Consider the following 20,382-nt stretch of genomic DNA (forward strand, 5'->3'; position numbering starts at 1 on the left):
CCACACTGGGGTGGGTGGTGACTGTCCTTCACGGCCCTCCTAGGAACCTGAGGGTCAAGGGCTTTCTGCCCTGACTGCCCACCTTGGGGGATGGCCACCCCATAGCAGGTGTCCGTGACCATGCACGCTATGACAAAGCTAGCCATGGCGGGCATCTGGAGGCGGTGGCCCATCAGTGGCCAGGAACTCTCCATGCATGTTTGCCTCTCTGGCTCCCGGATAAAGAATTTCGGTTTATAAAAAGACAAAGCGGCACAAGCATGCACGGCAGGCCAGCTCTGCGATGCCGAGTGGGGGTGAGTGAGTGGTGGGGTGCACTCAGAACTCGGCAGGAGGCCACGGGTGCTCACAGCCCATCCTACCCTCTCCCCATCAGCTCCAGGCCAACCCTCCAAGGTGACACTTTAAACAGTGGGGCAGCCCCTCCTAAGCCAGTAGTGGGCTCATGGGTAGGGTCAGTTTTAGGAGCCAGGAGTTCCATCTGGTCTTCCATGTGGGATCAGGGACTCCAGCACTTGGGCCATCTTCTGCTGCCTTCCCAGGTGCATTGGCAGGGAGCCGGATCAGAAATGGAGCAGCCGGGACTCAAGCTGGTGCTCATACCGGATACTGGTTGCTTAACCACCATGATGCTGGCCCTCAGGGGGTGATTTCTTTCAGTGGCTGGATCTGAGCTGATGGAAAGCCAGGAGCCCAGAGCCTCTAGGCTACCACGCTGGACCCAGGGGGGTGATTTTATTATTTTTTAAAAATATTTATTAACTTTTATTGCAAAGTCAGATATACACAGAGGAGCAGAGACAGAGAGAAAGATCTTCTGTCCAATGATTCACTCCCCAAGGGGCTGCAATGGCTGGAATTGAGCCAATCCAAAGCCAGGAGACCAGGAACCTCCTCCAGGTCTTCCACTCAGGTGCAGGGTCCCAAGGCTTTGGGCCATCCTCGACTGCTTTCCCAGGCCACAAGCAGGGAGTTGGATGGCAAGCAGAGCCTCCAGGATTAGAACCAGCGCCCATATGGAATTCTGGTGCATTCATGGTGAGGACTTTAGCTGCTAGGCCACTGCGCCGGGCCCCCAGGGAGTGACTTTTTAATGTGTTCCTCCTTTCTACCTTCCGACAGGTCACATGCAGGGAGGAAGGAGTCACACTGACCCATCTCTGTCCTGCTTTACACACAAGGAGCTGTGACTGGGGAGGCTGTGAAGTGGAGCCGTGACTAGCTCTGTACCCCATGGAACTCCAAACTTGAGAGCCCTTGTTTCCACCCACAGACTTCTGATGCTGTGGTGGGTTCCCAGGAATGCCCTGCACTGCACCAAGCTACTGCTCATTCAGTAAACATGGAAATACATACAAGCACATGGTCTGTGCTGCACAGCCCCACACTGTGTCCACTGAGCACCCAGACCCTCTACAAACTTTTCCAGGGAACAGGGAACTCTGCTGGCTCATGCCAGTATTGTTTCCTAAAAAGATTTATTTTTGTTTGGAAGGCAGAGTTGGGTCTGGTGCGATGGTTCAATCTGTTAATCCTCCACCTACAAGTGCCAGGATCTCTCATATGGGCGGTGGTTCGTGTCCCAGCAGCTCCACTTCCCACCCAGCTCCCTGCTTGTACCCTGGGAAAGCAGTACAGGATGGCCCAAAGCCTTGGGACCCTGGCCGCCCCCTGTGGAAGACCTGGAAGAAGCTCCTGGCTCTTGGCTTCAGATCAGCTCAGCTCTGGCCGTTATGGTCATTTGGGTAGTGAACCAGTGGATGGAAGATCTTCATCTCTGTCTCTTCTTTCTGTAATTCTTTCCAATAAAAACAAATAAATCTCAAAAAAAAAAAAAAGTCCCCAGGGGACCACACCCAAGTACCGCCCCTGTCATGACCAGCCTGGCTTAACAGTCTACCTCTGCACAGAACCCCACTTTTGGCATTTCCTGCCTACCACAGAGGGTCACCGAAAGCTTCCTTTTTGAGTCCCTGGGAGGGGCCAGAGTTTAGAAAGCCCCCCATGCACCTTCTACAGTGTGGATGGGGATGCTTCTAAGTCAGGGCACGAGCTGAGCAGCAGGCCCAGGGACATGTGCCTCTGGAGTCTTGGTCTTTGCTCCGTCCCCACTGCCCATGCTCCTCCACTGGGGAGCCCTCCAGGCTGGTCCTTCCAGCCTCTTCTCACACTCTGGTCCCCAGAAACGCCGAGTGAGTCCCAATTGCTGGGACCCGTGCCCTTCCCTGCCCCAAATGGCTTCCACCTAGGGGGAGGGGCTCTTGATTCTTCTCCTTGAGTTTGCCTCAAGTCCTGCCTCCTCCAGGAAGTCCTCCTTGCTTGTGCATGTGCCAGCTGGCCTGGGGCACCGCTCTCCTTGTCTCTGGCTCCCGTGTCTCTGAGCTCTGGAGCGCCATGTTCCTCCCTGCCCAGGAGATGCCCAGGAGTGGAGAGGAAATGAGTCAACACACGTGCAACTGGCGGGTCCGGCTCCCCACGGTTCCCGACGTGCAATGGTTCAGCTGATGATTTCTCGACTTTACGATGGCAGGTGCAGAAGGACTCCCACATGACCCTCATGTCTTTTACTTTCAATGCAGAGTTCGGTGAACTGCGCGAGGCAGCCACACCTTAGTGTGAGAAGCAGGCCTAGCTGCGGGCCAATGGAAGTGCTCCCAGCACACTCAAGGTGGGCGGAGCTTAGCTATGGGGCTTGGTGGGTGAGGCGCAGCTCATGCGTTTCTACCTTATGATGTTTTCCACTCAGGATGAGCAGTGTAACCCAAGGGGCTCCTGTATTTGGTGCTACTCTAGTTGAAGGACCCCCCTCCCACCTGGTCTCCAGGACAGCACAACACAGACCTTATACCATCATAGCCTGCTACAGAGGCAAGGTCACGGTTATCAGTGCAGCCTGCTGGCAGGCCCTGAGGCTCCCTGGCTGTTCCTTGAGGCTGTCGGTGCAGAATCAGCACACAGCAGGTGCTTGCCCCATGGGGGTGCTCAGAGGAAGCACCCTGGGCCCCTCCCTCCCAGGGTGTGCAGAACCAGCACACCGAGTCCAGTCGCGTCTGTCCCCTCTGCTCACCTTTCCTACACCTGCTGCCTCCAGAAGAGGCCGGGAGCAGCCTTGTCGTGGGAGGTGGAGCAAACAGAATATTCTGTCTCTTGGGGTTAGGTTCCTTTTGTCTGCACAGTATGCGAGTCTTAGTGCTTGGTAAAGATACAGGAGTACCCGAAAGAAAATAAGAGTGGGGCTGGTGTTGTGGCACAGGGTGTTAAGCCACTGCCTGCCATGCTAGCATCCGATGAATGCCAGTTTGTGTCCTGGCAGCTCCACTTCTGACACTTCTGATCCAGCTCCCTGCAAATGGGAAAGTAGTGCAAGATGGTCCAAGTGTTTGGGCTCCTGTATCCATGTGGGAGACCCGCATGGAGGTCCTGGTTCGCCCCAGCACTGTGAGGTCATTTTGGGGCTGGGGGAGCATGAACCAGTTGATGCAACTTTTTTTTTTTTTTTTTTTTTTTAGATTTACTTACTGTTATTGGAAAGGCAGATTTACAGAGAGTAGGAAAGACAGAGATGAAGATGTTCTATTCACTGGTTCACTCCCCAAGTGGCCACAGCAGAGACAAGCTGATCTGAAGCCAGGAGCCAGGAACCGCCTCTACGTCTCCCATGCAGGTGCAGGGTCCCAAGGCTTTGGGCCGTCCTTTAGTGCTCTTCCAGGCCACCAGCAGGGAGCTGGATGGGAAGTGGAGCAGCCGGGACATAAACTGGCAGCCACATGTGATCCCAGTGTGTTCAAGGTGAGGAGCAAGCCACTGAGCCCTCCTAGTATCCCTGGCTGTGACTTTTCTGTCTCGTTCAGGAACACTAAGTCTTACTGGCCCCTGTGGCGCTGCTGTCTGGCCCAGGCTGCATCAGGGAAGATGGACAGGGTGATGAGGACACGGGTGCTCAGCTGACTCTGTGGCAAAGCCGCAGAAGAGGCAGTGGGCAGCAGGGCAGAGCCCAGGCCGTGGCCTAGTGCGTCCACAGAGGAGAAGCGCTTACCTAGGAAGCCCTCCTCGTCCACGATGATGGTGTAATCCTCCGGCGTCTCGGTCAGGCTGAAGAACTTGCACCTGGAGAAACAGATGGACACACAGAGATGGAGTTCCATCAGCCTCAGCAGGCACCCCATGGCAGCCCTGGGCCCAGAGCCATGACCCAGTCCACGCAGAGCTCCAGCCCGGGGTGTTGGGAGGTCTCGGGCAAGTTGCTTGTTTACTCCTCTGGCCCCCATTGCCTGTTCCTCCAGTTCTGACTCAGGTAGGCCTAAAGGTCCTGACTGTTCCTGCTGCACCCCCTCATTTGCGGGGTCCCTGCGCCCACCAGACAGGAGGCTGAGAGCCCCACTTCCCTCAGAGGGAGACAGGGGACCACTTGTTCTCTGTTGCCTTAAGGCCTGAATTCCTTCCACCCCAGCCCAGCCCAGTTTAGACCTGTCTGGTTTTTCCCCTGCGGAAGACAGGGGTGTGGGCACTGGTGTATTTTGTGGGCCCGAACCCTATGTGGCCACACAGCGCCCTTGACAATGACTCTGCCTTCTACCTCCCCGCCCCCAACAATAGAGCCACGACTACCCTGGCATGGGGCTCAGGGCTTGGTTCCGGGTTGGTCTGTGCAACTTCCAGTCTCCAGGAACCAGAAGGTCATGACCGCTCAGTGTCTGTGTCTGCTTTCTGCTGTCTAGCCACAGCTGCCTGCCCCCAGACACGAGTGTGATGGTGTGCAGGCAGTCACTTCTCTGGCATCGGTGCCCTTCAGTATGCTGCCTGGCATGGGTTCTGCGCCCAGGGCGTGAAGCCCATTGGCCACAGGATGCCAGAGAGGCAGCCAGGCGTGGTCTCCCTTCCCTCAGCAGTAAGCGCAGGGCCTCTCTGGATGAGGACCCAGGACTGAAGGGCCCTCCCTCAAGGTCGTCTTCCTCTCTCAGCTGACCTGCAGTTCTCATCAACCTGCCCAGCCCTTGTCTCAGGGGTCAGGTGATGTACAAACTTGACAGAGGGGGAGAGGCACCGAAGTACGCACACGCACCCCAATCTTTGGATCCAGTCCCCAAACGCCCACAAGAGTTGGGCAGGAGCAAGGGGTCAGAGTATCAGGACAGGTCTCCCACGTCACGGATGGCAGGGACTCAATCACCTGAGCCATCACCCAGCATCTCTATTAGCAGGAAGCTGGGGTCAGGGACTCAAACTCAGTACTCCAACAGTGAACACAGGAGTCTCCCACCAGGCCAAGTGCCTCCATTCAGGGCACCCTTTGAACACACATGCTCTTGATATTGACATAAGCTGGGGCTGGTGCTGTGGTATAGACCAAACTTCTGCCTGTAGCACTGGCATCCCCAGGGGTGGGGTGTGGCTCAAATCCTGCCTGCTCCATTTCCAATCCAGTTCCCTGCTAATGCACCTGGGAAAGCAGTGGAGGAGGCCCAAGTGCTTGGGTCCCTGCACCCACGTGGGCTTCAGCCCAGTCCAACTTCAGCCCTTGTGGCCATTTGGGGAGTGAATCAGTGGATGGAAGATCTTTCTCTTTCTCTCTCTGTAACTCCTCCTTCCCAATACAAATAAAATAGACACTAAACAATTTTCCCATAAGCCTACGGGGCAACGTTGTTCTTCCATGTGGCTGTCGGGAATGCAAAACGGCCCAGTCATCGGGACAACCACTCAGCAGTTTCTTACAGAGTCAAGTGCATACTGGCCACGTGACGTGGGCGACGTTCTGCCTAAAGGTCCACCTGAGAGTGGAGGGAACATCTGCCGTCACAGAGCCCAGCCGGCAGATGCTATCTGCCTCTGTCATCACTGCAAGCCACCAGCCAGAGACAACCCTTAGGTGCTGTCCCCAGCTGCGAAGGGAAAACCTGGGCCTGCGCACCCCTGGGACTTCCAGTCACAACACACAGGAGTGAAGCCCAGATTCACGGGACGCAGCACGGAAACCACCTGCAACAGGTGGCTCCCGGGGGTCGATTCGTGATGGTTCTGTGTACCTGACATCCTGGAAGAGGCCACACTAGCTGGAGAGGGAGGAGGAGGGCAGGCATTTAGGTGAAGTGGCCACTAGGGATGCCCACAGTCCATACCAGAGGGCTGGGGCCAACTCCTGACCCCACTTCCCATCCAGCTTCCTGCTGATGTGCACCTGGCAAGCCACAGGTGCTTGGGTCCCTGGCACCCACGTGAGGGACTGGATGCAGTTCTGGGCTCCTGCCTTCAGCCGGCATAACCTTGGCTATTGTGTACCTTTGGAGAGTGAACCAGCGGATAGAAGCTCTCTTTGTCTCTCATTTGTTTTTTTTTTAAATAAAAGCTTTATTTATTTGAAAGGCAGAGTGATACAGAGAAAGATGTCTATTAGCTGGTTCAGCCCCCAAAGCACTGCAACAGCTGAGGCTCGGCCAGGCTGATGCCGGGAGCCAGGAACTCCATGTGGGTCTCCCATGTAGGTGATGGGGACCGGGACTCGGACCATCTTCTGCTGCTTTCCTAGGCACGTCAGCAGGGAGCCAGATGGGAAACAGAGCAGTTGGGATTTGAACCAGTGTTCACACATGGGTTGCCTGTGCTACAAGTGACAGCTTGACCTGCAATACTAGCCTCTCAAATAATTTTTTTTTTTTTAAACAAAAGAATGAACTTGCAGCTGTTAGGGGATAGGTAGGAGCTGGGCAGAGAGGCTCCGGACAATTTTGGGGGTGATAGGTCGGCCTGGCCTCTTGGTTACAAAACCAAGGCTGACTTGCTGAACATGAAAGGCAACTTGCTAAATATGGCATGAGGGAGAAGGCCGCGCTGGGGGAGTGTTGTGGCAGTTCCGCTGGGCTGGGGCAGTGTTGTGGCAGCTCTGGGTGCCCCCCTCTGATCTGCTCAGCCAACAAAGGGAGTCTCTCATTTCCTTGCAGGCCTGGGCTTTCCAATGAAACACTGTAGCTACTGCCAGGACCAAGGCAATCCGTAGCCGAGTCACAGTGCCTTAGTAGGTGGCAGTCACCTGTTGGGCCTGGTTTCTTCCTGGGGACCCTTGTGGGCTCAGAGCCAGCCTCTGGAGCACTGCCCACCCTAATCCTCAGCTGCCTGGATTGGGTAGGGAGGGGGCCCCTCAGCCTCTCAAGGAGCCAGCACTGTGGATGTGATGCTCATTCCCAAGGCCGTCCTGGCTGGAAGGGACACTCTGGGAACAGAGCCCAGGAACCCGTGTGGCTGCAGGACACAAACACGAGCAGACAGCAGGTGTGGCTGCTGGGGATAAATAAGTTGTTTAAGTGACCCGTCCCCTGGGGCTGGTGCCCCCTTGGCCCTGCCAGCTGTCAGATACTTGTCCTGAAATGTGCACCCTGGCACAGGCAAGGTCTCACAGAGGGCAGATCTGCCAGAAACACCTGTCACCACCATTCTGGTCACCAGCTCAGCCTCCCTCTTACCCCTGGTGTCCTCTGTTGCTCTGACATGCCTTCCCTTGCCCGACCAATATCCCCAGTGGGAACTCTGGCCAGGGAGCTGGAAACAGCCTCGTCCTATTCTGTTTTCCCCTGACATGTTTATTTATTTCAAAGGGACAAGCGAGATCTTCCATCCACTGATCCACTTCTCAAACAGCTGCAAAACCTAGCAGCTGAGCCAGGCTGAGGCGAGGAGCCGGAGTTCCCACCTGGATCTCCCACGTGGGTGACAGGGCCTCTGATCCTGAGCCATCACCTGCTGCCTCCCAAGTGTGTTATAGAAAGAAGCTGGAGCTTGACCCAGGGACTCCACCAGGAGATGCAAGCGTTCCAAAAGGTGGCTTAATCCACTCCACCACAGAGCTTGCCCCAAGCCTTTTACCCTCATTCTTATTTTTTTTTAAACGTTATTTATCTGAAAGAGAGAGAAAATCTTCCATCAGTTGGCTTGCTTCCCAGATGACCATAACGGCCAGGGCTCATCCGGGTCTCCCATGTAGGTGATTTGGACCATTTTTCACTGCTTTTTCGTGGCCATTAACAGAGAGCTAGATTGGAAGAACAGCTTATGGGACACAAACAGGTGCCCATATGGGATGTTGGCATTACATGTGGCAATTTTATTCACTGTGCCACAGTGCTGGTCCCCGCAGCTGTTTGTTGTAGAAGTGGCATCCATGTTGTCTGGACCTGTCACAGTGTTGGTGGGACAAGGTGCTTCCCGACACTGCACACCCTGTCCCTGACAGCTGCCCTGGCTCAGGCGTCTCCTGCACAGCAGGTACATCAGGCCTCCTCCTCCTCCTGCTGGCCTGTGTGGGAAAGCAGGGACGGTGGACATCCGGCTTCCTCCTCCGAGACAGCCACAGCCTCTTCCTGGGTCTCTCCTGGGTCCTTGGCAGGTCCCTGTGTCACTGACAGTTCACTCCTCCCATCTCCGACAAGCTGATGCCATGGCTGTGTCGGGCTGTCGTTACAAGAAAGCCCTCGTGTTGGTTCACACTTAGAAGGGAGATTTCTTTTGTTCTAAGATGGGAAATTAACTCATTGCTGTTACAGACAATTAGAAAAAAATCAATCAGATAATGAGTGTGGTGGTGGCGTGGGGCAGCCCACGGGGAAATCGGGAAGGTGGGGATGGAGTTGGCGGAGCTGAGGGCAAAAAGACCACAGATTTCGGGGATGGTGTGGTGGTACAGCAAGCTAATCCACCTGATGTGCCGACATCCCATATGGGTACCGGTTCAAGTCCCAGATGTTCTACTTGCAATCCAGCTTCCTGGTAACGGTCTGGGAAAGCAGTGGAGGGTGGCCCAGGGGCTTGGACTCTTACACCCATGAGGGAGAACAGAAGGTGCTACAGGCTCCTGGCTTTGGACTGGCCCACTTCCAGCCACTGTGGCCATTTGGGGAGTGAACCAGCAGACGGAGGCTCTCTGTAATTTTGATTTTGAAGTAAAATAAAGCAAATCTTCAAACCAATAAACCAAAAAGACTGCAGATTCCAGATCTTCCCTAGCCCACCTCCAGTTGCTGGGCTCCCTGGGATGCCGATACCTGTCTCAGAACTAACTATTCATCCATCACTTCCAGGGCTGGGTGTGTGTGTACATGCGTGCGCTCGGGCCACCTGCTGCTCTCCCCCAGGTGCCCTGATTAGCACATGTGCCTAATCAGTGCCCATGGGTCCCTTGGCACCCATGGCCAGGGGTGCAGGTGGTGCCTGTACCCCTGGAGATATCAGCACTGCCGGTTCCCAGACCCTTCTGGATGGCGGTACGCTGGTTACTTGAACCTAGACATACTCCTTGTCGACTTTACATCAAAACCCAAAAGCAGGCCTGCATGGCACAGCACTTGGGAAACTCCGGTTTGGCTTTCTGGAATTTCTGGAGTGATGTTTCCCTGAGTCTTTCTGCCCTATAGTGGATTGAATCTGAGGATCTGGAGGCCCTAGCACAATATTGCGAGTCCCATTTCACAGACGGCAAGACTGATGCTCACTGGTTGAGGGCAGGCACAGCCAGCCACCTCTCCCACGTGTAGCCTGTTCTCCTGTCAAGAGGTGCCTGGCCTCTACAGATGCCTAACAGGAGAACTCTTCGACAGCTGGGTCTCCATAACTGCGCCACGGTTGCCCAGTGGCGGGCGTGGAAGGCAAGAGGCAGATGGGCAGTCCCCAGCAGGCAGCACACGGGTGGAACCACAGCTCCTTCACGGCAGATAGATTCCTAAGTCCCCAAGTATGATGGCCCTGTGTGATGCTTCCGTCCAGAGCGGAATGCAGCTAGAAGGAACAGGCCCTGTCACGTGCTGCAGGCTAAGGCCACCCCTTGGGAAGTCCACAGTCCCAGTCGTGCTGCTCCAACCCAGCTCCCTCCCCAGTGTGCCTGGGAGGCAACAGGTGACAGCCCAAGCGCTTGGGTTCCTGCTACCCATGCTGGGGAGATCAGAAACGGATTTCTGACTCCCGGGCTTCACTTTGGCATTTTGGGAGTAGACCAGTGGATCCAAGCTGCTTTCTTTCTTTCCTATTGCTATGTCATTTTTTTGGTTAAAGATTTATTTATTTATTTTTTATTATTTTTTTAAAGATTTATTATTATTGGAAAGCCGGATATACAGAGAGGAGGAGAGACAGAGAGGAAGATCTTCCGTCTGATGATTCACTCCCCAAGTGAGCCGCAACGGGCTGGTGCGCGCCAATCCGATGCCGGGAACCAGGAACCTCTTCCAGGTCTCCCGCATGGGTGCAGGGTCCCAAACCTTTGGGCTGTCCTCAACTGCTTTCCCAGGCCACAAGCAGGGAGCTGGATGGGAAGTGGAGCTGCCGGGATTAGAACCGGAGCCCATATGGGATCCTGGTGTGTTCAAGGTGAGGACTTTAGCCGCTAGGCCATGCCGCAGGGCCCAGATTTATTTATTTTTATCGGAAAGGCGGACATATAGAGAGGAGAGACAGACAGCAAGTTCTTCCGTCTGATGGTTCACTCCCCAAACGGCCACAACGGCTAGAGCTGAGCCAATCCGAAGCCAGAAGCCAGGAGCTCTTCCGGGTCTCCCATGCGGGTGCAGGGTCCCAAGGCTTTGGGCTGTCCTCGACTGCTTTCCCAGGCCACAAGCAGGGAGCTGGATGGGAAGCGGAGCTGCCAGGACCAGAAGCGGCACCCATATGGGATCCCGGCGTGTTCAAGGCGAGGAGTTAACTGCCCTGCTATTGCACTGGGCCCACTATGCCTTTTAAAGAAGGAGCTCTTAAAAAGAAAAGTGGATAGGGTTTGGTGCAATGGCTCGATTGGCTAATCCTCCACCTTGCAAGTGCCAGGAACCCATATGGGAACGAGTTCATGTCCTGGATGCTCCGCTTCCCATCCAGCTCCCTGCCTCTGGTCTGGAAAGGCAGCTGAGGACGGTTCAAAGCCTTAAGACTCTGTACTCGTGGGAGACCTGGAAGAAGCTCCTGGCTCCTGATCAGCTCAGTTCTGGCCTGCCTTTGCGGCCACTTGGGGATTGCACTGGTGGATGGAAGATCTCTCTCTCCCCTTATCTCTATAAATCTTGCCTTTCCAATAAAAATAATTTTTTTTCGTTTTTTAAAGAGCCTCAAAGAGCGAGGGAGGGGAAAACGCGGCATCTCCTAGGTCAGGAGGGGAGGCCATGAGCCACCAGCTGAAGTGGCTTCCGTGTGCAGATAGCACAGTTAACACCCTCCACAGAGAACCAGGCATGTAGAGGACTGGGTGAGGGCCTGTGACTGCGTGAGGTTGGCCACTGTGCCAGAGTGAGGGTGGCAGGTGTGTCCTGGCGCCAGGGATCCTGGGTCAAAAGGCAGGTGGGGAGGGGGGCTGGGATCTGGCAGAAAGGCATGCAGGACCTGGCCCCACAGCACTGCAGGCCTCAGCAAGAAGCAGGGTGTGAACTGAGAGGGCTGCCCGGAAGAAGTGGCCACAGAGGGTCCAGTAACCCAGAATTAGGTACCAGGATCCCGGGGAAATACAGGCAGGGCTGGCCCTGGGACCATATCTCCCCCTCTGCCTCCTGTCTGGCCTGGGCTGCTGGGTGATGTGGGGGCTCACCGTGGAGTCACCCCCCACATTAATGCAGCCTCTAGCTACCCTGCACTGGGGCTGCCCCAGAAACAGCAGTCAATACTTTGGAGTTTGGGGACGGAACCTGAGCTGGAAGCTCAGCTCTGGAGTCTTAGCCGGGTGTGGGGACTTATCTTTTTTCATTCTGCCCAGAGCCATATGGGCACATGGAACATCATCTGAGGGCTGTGCAAAATTACCTTTTTTTAAAATATATATATATATGTGTATGTATATTTATTTATTGCAAAGTCAGATATGCAGAGAGGGAAGATCTTTCATCCACTGATTCACTTCCCAAGTGACTGCAATGGCCAGATCTGAGCCTATCCGAAGCCAGGAGCCAGGAGCCAGGAGCTTCTTCCGGGTCTCCCACGTGGGTGCAGGGTCCCAAGACTTCGGGCTGTCCTCGACTGCTATTCCCAGGCCACAAGCAGGGAGCTGGATGGGAAGTGGGGCCACCGGGATGGGAAGTGGAGCTGCCGGGATTAGAACCAGCACCCATATGGGATCCTGACACATTCAAGGCAACGACTTTAACCGACAGGCCACCACGCCAGGCCCAAAATTATCTGCTTAAGAAAAAAAAATCATCCTGCTACATAGATGTGCTGCATTTTGAGTGCCCCATGTGGGGCCTTGGCAGGGCTGCACACCAAATGATGCTGTTGGCTTCGCGTGGCCCATGGCCTGCGGGCTCCTCATTCATCTCGGACCAGTTCCTGAGCCTGCCCCTGCCGCCACCACCAAGAGCAGCACCAGTTCCCCATCCTTGGGGACGGGGTGGAAGTCAGTGTTCCTTGGCAGACATGGCCCCAGGCAGGCCAGGGATTCTTTTACCTGCCCCACCCCCAGGGCAGCTGAATGCGCACACACATGGTCTCTCACCCCTGAAAGGGCAAATAGTTTGGCTTGCTGTCACTCAGCGACAACCACTAGCCAAAAGCCACCTTCCCACCAGGTCCTGGGGAGTCGGTATTCCCAAGGGTTTTGCCATCCCAAGGCTGTGGGACTTAAAGTGGGGAGGGGTCCGGGAGGGCGACTCTGAGCCATCACTCACTCCAGCGCCACTGCCCACGCTGGCCTGGTACCTGCTCCCTCCAGTGTCCGCCCAGCTTGCCTTGGCCTGGTCTCCTGTTGCTCCCATGTAGGGGTGCTGGGTGCCCTGGCTCACAGCCTAGATTCCCCAAGTCCTGGGCCTGCTGCTGGAGCCCCTCTCAGATCACCTCGGACAGCCCACCCTTCAAGGCCCTTCTGCTGGGCATCTCGGAGCACCTGCCTCCTCCTCTGCCTCTTCCTCCTCCATCCTAAAGAAAAAAAAAATTTTTTTTTTTCTATGCCTGACTCCCATCACCTCCTCCTCCTTGAGCCCTTACCTTCCTCACTTCCCGTGCCAAGGCTGGCTGGCCCCCATGCCCTCCAGTGGACTGGGTTCAACTTGCCTCCAACCACCAACTGCCACCGGCCCCTCCCTATGCCCTCTCAGACTTCCTTCTGCCACCAGCACTCTGAGGGCAAGAGGATGGGTCCCCATTTTATAAACTGAGCAAACTGAGTCCAGAGCGGTCTGACAGGCCATTGGCAACTCCTCCCCTCCTCCACCCACCCTCACCCTGGTGGAATGGACTAGAACCTCACTCCAGTCCAACTCGAAAAACCCTACTCTGTTCCCTCTGGGCCTTGGCCTCCCGCCAGCCACGGGGGCACAGCCTGGGCCTGGTGGGGGGGGCAGGAGCTGAATCATCTTGGAGAGGAGCATTCTCAGCTTTCCTGCCACCGCCTGTTGTGCACGGCCCAGCCGCCCAGCCGGCGCTGGAAACTTGATCTGTTTACTCTCGGATGCCTGACCCAGTGGAGCGCGGCCCTGCTCGGGGATCCTGGGTCACCACCAGCATGGGTCAGGTCCTGAGCTCTGTGACGGCTGAACGTCCTACCTCGGGTGCAGGAATCAGAGGGGTGTGGGGAGCCGTAGAGTCAGGGTGGCAGGTGCAACCCACCCCAATAATCCAGCACAGGGCTGGCTTGTTTAATCTGTGAGACAGTTCACCACAGGTCCCTATGAAAAACCAAAAGGAGTGATCTTCCTGGGCCAGCCAGGCAGGGGCAGCAGGAGTGCAGGGAAGCGTGGAATCAAAACGTTAAGGCTGCTTTGTGCTGTGATGTAGCTTCCACTTACATACCCCTAGGGATGGGGAGGTCACTCCCTGTGTTGGTGACTGGTTTCCTCCTCTATGCTTGCTATCAATGTGGCCTCCTTGTACGTAACTGGGCCTTCAGAAGGGCTCCAGCTGGCCGAGTGGGAGGGGAGCCCAACAAAGCTGCCATGCCTTGCAGGGAAGTGGGAGGAACAGGGCTCGGGGCAGGACGGCAGCCCTGACTGCTGGTGCTAAGGCTGGAGCTGGGGTTTGCAATACAGCTTCCCTTCTGGAAAGCTTCTGGGCCGGGCTCTGGTGGCCTCCCCAGGCGACGGCCTAGCTGTAGGCCAGGCCAGGGGTGACTTCAGGGTCTCTCTCTCGACCCTTCTTGGGGTGGCTGCCTCACCCTGTGCCCAGGGCAGCTGTGGGGAAGGCACCACGGCATTCCCTGAACATCGATGCCACATCTATCGCTGGCTTGAGTTCTAGCTGCTTGCTTCCTGCTAACGCACCTGGGAAAGCAGCCGAAGATGTCCCTAGTGTCTGGACCCCCTGGCCGAGGACTTGCAACCATCTAGGGAGTGAAGCAACAGATGAAAGATCTCTATTTTTCTTTTCAAATAAATAGGACTTAAAAGTCTTAAATTCACTTCTCTGAGTGCTAAACCATGCTGGGGGGTGGGGAGGTTCTGTACCCCGAGTTACAGGTTACAGACCACGGCCCTGCTGGCTGTGAGCAGAGAGACACAGCTGAGTGCTGCCCTGTAGGGCTGTGTGGATGCAGGGCACAGGTGCCATCTGGGTACCAGGTTCTGATGGTCTGGGGCTTTCCCAGCTTCAGTACCAGAAGTCCTCCTGTACCCCAGAACTTGTCAAAGGAATCCCTCAGTCCCAGGCCAGCCAGTAGGGTGTCCCTAAAGACCCTTGGTTACTTGGATAGACCTGGGATCTGCCCAAAGTCACATGCTGCCCCTGCCCCGACAGGAGCATGGTGACCCCCAGCAGTGCAGTCTGCCGAGCCTTCTCTCTTTTCCTGGCGTCAGTTGGCTGTGTGAGGCTCCGGTCAGCGGCTGCTGGGGTGGGGCCCCACTCAGGCAGTGGCACTGGGTCAGGAGCGAAGGGACCAGGATGGAGATGTGCTGAGAAACACCAGGTGTATCCTCTTCCCCATTTTCCTTCCTTGTACATTCAAGAATGGTGGCAACATACATTCCTGTAACCCCCCTAAACAGGCTGATGTCAGCACAGTGGCAACACAGTGAGTCCCTTCTGTGGTCTCAGTGTGTGTGGGGGCGTGGGGGAGGGGGCAGAGATCACACCTGCTCCTCACCAGTCACCAGACACCTGCTAGGAGCACCCTGCGCTGCCCGATTTTCCAGTTTTTCAAGACAAGACACAAATCCAGATATTTGCTGCTGCAAGGTTGGTGCTAGGCCCCCTCCCGGGTCACACAAATTCCCAGACGCCCCCACCCTCTCTGGCAGCTGCCTGGAGTAGGTGGGTGAAGGTCCAGCGACTCCTTAGAGATGCTCCAGGGCTTCAGATCAAATTCTGCAGGTATTGCTTTTATTGAAAAGGCAGATTTGCAGATAGAAGGAGAGACAGAGCTCTTTCATCTACTGGTTCATTCCCTCAGTGGCCACAATGGGCGAAGCTGAGAGCCGAGTCTCCCATGTGGGTGCAGGGCCCAATGCCTTTAGCCATCCTTTGCTGTTGTTTCAGGCCATAAGCAAGGAGCCAGATTAGAGGTGGAGCAGCCAGGACTCTAACTGGTGTCCATAAGGGATGTTCACACCACAGACGGCAGCTTAACCTCCTATAACACAGCGCTGGCTCCATATCCCACAGCAAAAAAAAAAAAAAAAAAAAGGGCTCCCAGATCACGTGTTATGCTGTCAGAGCAAGGAAGGCGAAGGAGTCCTGTGCTCCAGCAACAGGAAATCATCAGAACCCAATGCCTTTTAAGCCCATCTTATAGATGACAAAACTGAGGTGCAGAGAGGTCAACACTGCTAAACGCTGTGAGCTGGGAGTTAGCCAGGAGCTGCCTGGGCCAGCAGGGGGCTTGACCTGCTAGGGCCAACGCCCTATCTGCCCACACACAGGAGTTGGGACCCTCAGGGGCCAGTGAGTGCTGGCAGAGGGCTGGCTTGCCCCAGGACTGGGAGGAATCTCAAAGTTGTCTCTGGGCCATGGTGAATTCCATGCTCCAGGCAGATCCTGAAGGCAGCTGCTGGCCCAGCTGCTCCCAGTATCTGCAGTTTGCTGAGGAGTTAACTAAGAGCAGCAAGAATCAGAGACAGAGAGAAGTTGGGAACACTCAAGACCCAATGTTCCAGAGGGGACATTCCTGGAGCTGGGAGGGGACCGCCCCTGATGGGGGAAACCCAGCTCCAAGGAATGGGCTGAGCTGCTGTCCCAGACAGGAGCAGGTGCACCTGGGCTCTGACTCCAGGGCATGATGTAGGTCAAAGATGCTGGAACCCTGCAGCCCCAGGGGTGAGCAGAGAACTGCCAAGCGGCTGGGAGTCTGAAAGAACAAGACCGACAGCCCCCAGCCAGGGGACAGTGATGGACGTCTCCGGGTGTTGGGGGGTCCCACATGAGTGTGTGCTCACTGACTGGCTGATGGGACAGAGGGACTCCTCCCTGCTGGAGGCAACCTCCAAGGATGTGACCCAGGTTGGCACGCTCCAGCCTGGATTCTGCTTCTAAGCATTTGCCTATAAATACCTGGGTGCTGCAAACGTTCGTGGAAAAATGTAGAATTAGAAGTCAGGTTTATTTTGGTGCAAAAGGAAAAAAAGGAAAAAAAAAGAAAGAAAGAAAGACACTCAGCACTGGTTTTTTTCAGCATACACATTCTCTTGGGATTTTCAGAAGGCTCCTGGCACATTCCCACGTGTGCAGGATGAGGTCCATGCACCAAGCTAGGAATCGCGGTATGAACTGTGAACAACATGAGCAGAAGGCCTGGGAGCCAATGCCCGCCCACCTGCAGGAGGCAAAAACATCACAATGCTCCCGGCTGCTCTGCTACTGATCCGGCTCCCTGCTAATGCACCTGGGAAAGCAGTGGAGGACGGCCAGTGCTTGGCAGATCTGGACGAAACTCCGCACCCTGGTTGCTGTGGCCATTTAGGGAGTAAACCAGTGGCTGAAAGATCTCTCTCCCTTTCTCTCTTTCAAATAAAGGAGTCACGATAGGGACCGGCACTGTGGTGTAGTGGGGTGAGCTGCTGCTTGGGCCCCCTGAATTCTATGTCAGGGTGCCTGGCATCAAGTCCCAGTTCTGGTTTTGATTTAGCGCCCTGCTACTGCGTCTGGGAGGCAGTGGAGCACGGCCCAAGGACATGGCTCCTTTCTACCCATGTGAGAGGTCTGGATGGAGTTCTTGGCTCCTGGCTTTGGTCTGGCCCAGAGCCAGCTGTTGCAGGTCTTTGGAGGAGTGAGTCGGTGGATGGAAGATCTTTTTCTCTCTTTCTCCCTGGCACTCTTTCAAATAGATATAACTTCAAAAAAAAAAATCAAAAAACAAACAAGACAGTAGCACACCTGCATGTGCGCACACCCCAGCAGCACAGCCCAGATTCCTGTGGTCTGGCTGTCCACCAGGGTGGACCTGGGGGCTGAGGTCACAATGGGAAGAGGGGCCTTTGCTGGGCCACCTTGTGTATCTCTTTGGAATCCCGAACCACATGACTTTGTATCAGAAAAAATGTTTTAAGCTTTATGTGTTTGAAAGACAACATTAGACAGAGAGAGAGAGAGAGAGAGAGAGAGAGAGAGAGAGAGAGAGGGTTCATCTCTGGTTTACTCCTCAAATGGCTGCAATAGCTGGAGCCGAAGCCAGGAGCTTCATTCCAGCCTCCTGGCGATCCAGGCACTCGGGCTGTCCTACATCGTATTCCCAGGCGCATTAGCAAGGAGTTGGATCAAAAATGGAGCAGCTGGGAATCCAACCAGAGCTCATACAGGATGCTGGCATCACAGGCAGTGGCTTCATCGTGCTGGCCCCATCTACACAGACATTTTAATAGAGGGGAAAAAAGGAAACAAGGCTGTGGGGCCGGGAGGGCTTTCTGCAGGCGGCAGCAGGGTACAGTGGTCAGCTCGCCTGAGCTGTGGCCCTGGGAATCGCCAACCCTCTCTCCCTCTATCCCAGCCCTGGGCTCCAGCTTCTTTGCACATGCTGGTCCTCTTTCCTGGGTGTCCCTTCCCTATCTGAATGCCTGAAGCCCAGCTCAGCCCTCCCTCTCCCTGCACCAAGGGACACCACCTCCCTGGAGCCTGCTAGGCTCTCCTGCCATTGTGCTAAAGGGCGGTCTTGATTTCAGCGTTGGGGTCTGGGTCTCCATGGCACGTGCACTCGGCATGGGGTGGGCCTTCAGACACACTTGGATTGAGGAAGTCTTGAGGGCCTGGTGCCCAGCCTCTGTATCATGGGCTTGAGTCTCTGCTGGCAAAGATGGATGAGCCTTTGCATGGCCTGGACTCCTGACCTGAACCATTGGCTCCACCCCGTGACCTTGAACTTCACGTCCTCTGTGGGGCAGGGCCAGGAAGGTGTCAGGTGCAGGGGGTGAGGAGGGGTGAGCAGCCTGTGAGCATGACCCCCAGGGCCTGTCACTGGGCCCCGAGGAGCTGTTGGGGCAAGGAAAGCTGAAGGGAGACCACAACGGTGTGGACAGAACAGTGAGTGTCTGTGAGCAACAGACTGAGAAAAAGATGGGATGCTGTCTTCCCTCCGCTGACCACTGGGGCTGGGAAGGCTGCTTTACACGATCACTGAACTCCTCTCCCAAGGGTGTAAGAAATGACCCATTTGAAATGTAGTTAGAGATGCAGAGAAAGAGACAGGATGTCTTAGCTGCTGGCTCACTCCTCAGAAGCCTGCAGCAGCCAGGGCCGGGCCAGGCGAAAGCCTGGAGCCTGGAACTCAAAGTGGTTTCCCATGTGGGTGGCAGGGACCCTCCCATACTAGAGCCATCCCATGCTGCCTCCCAGGTGTCTCTCAGTAGGGAGCTGAATGAGAGGGGGCTGGGCTGGAAGCCACACACTGTACCAGGAGACCCGGGCATCTCAGTGATGGCCTTGTGGGAGGCCCGCTTACTGCCCCAACTCTCTCCCAGATCAGCACTGAAGGGCTCAGAGAAGGAAAGGAACATGGCCAGGGCCACACAGCTTGCACCCTGCAGATCTGGGCATCCCACTCGGATGGCAGGAATGGTTGTGGCTGGAGAAACCCACAAGCAAGCCAGAAGGGAAGGTAGGGGGGTGAGAAGGCTGGGGGTGGGGGGAAGGCCAAGGCCAGTGTCAGGGGCGGGGCGCTGCTCCCAGGTGCACAGGACTGGATCAGATGTCCAGGTGAGCTGAAACCACCCTGTCAGGAGGGGCTGAGACTGTCTAGGGACCCAAGGTCAGGTGCCAGGAAGGAGGGGCTGCAGAGCAGGGGGCCCAGGACACAGGAGGGAGGGCAAGTATTTGTGTATTCATTTGAAAAATCGAGTGACAGAGAAGGAAGATAAACAGAGAGACTGAGAGGGGAAGGCAGACAGGGGACACAGAGTGGGAGGAGGACGATGAGTACCCAGGGATGTGCACAGGGCACAGGAGGGTCTCGCAGACCTTGCGTGGAGTGCGGGAGGTCACACCTGTTCCGGGCCTGGCACTGCCTGCTCTTCCCACCACCCCCACGGCTCTGTCTGCAGACCCCTCCTCCAGCTGGCCTAACCTTCCCTGGGCCCACAGCACACAGCAGAACCAACCAAAAATGCCTGGCAAGTCACAACCAGACTAGTCATTTCCTCTGCAGCTACCAGAGGCACCAGCCCAGTGGCTGGACGGCAGCGTTGGCTGTGGGCGCTGCAGGGGCCAAGGCCACTACAGCCACCTCCTGCACGGGGTCTTACATTTAGCCTGCAGGGGCTCCGATCCTCATGTAGGATCTGCCAAATGAGGAAGAAAACCAATTCCAAGGCTGCCCAATAACCAAGGAGACCAGCGTATAAACTGGCCTGTTGAATGCTCACAATTGACCCAGAATTATTCCCCCATTCTACAGACGGGAATACTGATCCATCTTACAGTCACCACAGGCCACCTGCTGGGTTTAGCGGTTTGCCAAGCTCAAGTCCACACATATATTCCTGTGGTGGGGACTCTGACTCCGACCACAGAGGGGGATGCAAGGGTGAGTACAGGTCCAGGTGCGCAAGAGCTGGGGTTGAACCCCAAACCCCCAGCCTGTGGTTCATCTGCTTTGTGACCACATGCTGCCTGTTCTGAACTTGGGGGTGGGGTGACCTCCCTTTGTGGCTGTGTCCACTGGTGATTCTGGAGGCTTCCATCATCTTAGCAGACGCGGCCGAGGTGACTGTGGAACTCTGTGGAGCCACAGGACTGAACTCAGATACTTCCCCTTGACCTCTGCCTTTCTTGCTCAAGAAGGGAACAAATCATGGGAGGGAAGCAGAGGGAGGGAGAGAGAGAGAGAGGGAGAGAGACAGAGAGAGACTGCGTGTGTGTGTGTCTGTGTGTTGGTGCAGGTAGCTGGGAAGTGGCGAGAAGGAGGTACCCCAAGTGTCCAGGAGACCCAGCCTGGTCTTGGGGAGAGCCATCTGTCGAGGGAAAATAAACCTGACCTGGATTTTTGGTTTTTATTTACTTGAGAAACAGAGACAG

At 55.7% G+C, this 20,382-nt stretch overlaps 1 protein-coding gene across 1 annotated transcript in view; it reads right to left on the bottom strand.

Moving 5' to 3' along the window:
- CASTOR2 (cytosolic arginine sensor for mTORC1 subunit 2) overlaps window positions 1-20,382 on the bottom strand; it is a 36,748-nt gene that overhangs the window by 2,989 nt on the left and 13,377 nt on the right. The window contains exon 2 of the mRNA XM_004587017.2: window positions 4,037-4,107. Within this exon, the coding sequence (XP_004587074.1) occupies window positions 4,037-4,107 (71 nt within the window). The remainder of the gene's footprint in view (window positions 1-4,036; window positions 4,108-20,382) is intronic.

Source organism: Ochotona princeps, chromosome 24 (genome assembly GCF_030435755.1).
Source record: "Ochotona princeps isolate mOchPri1 chromosome 24, mOchPri1.hap1, whole genome shotgun sequence".
Lineage (NCBI taxonomy): Eukaryota > Metazoa > Chordata > Mammalia > Lagomorpha > Ochotonidae > Ochotona > Ochotona princeps.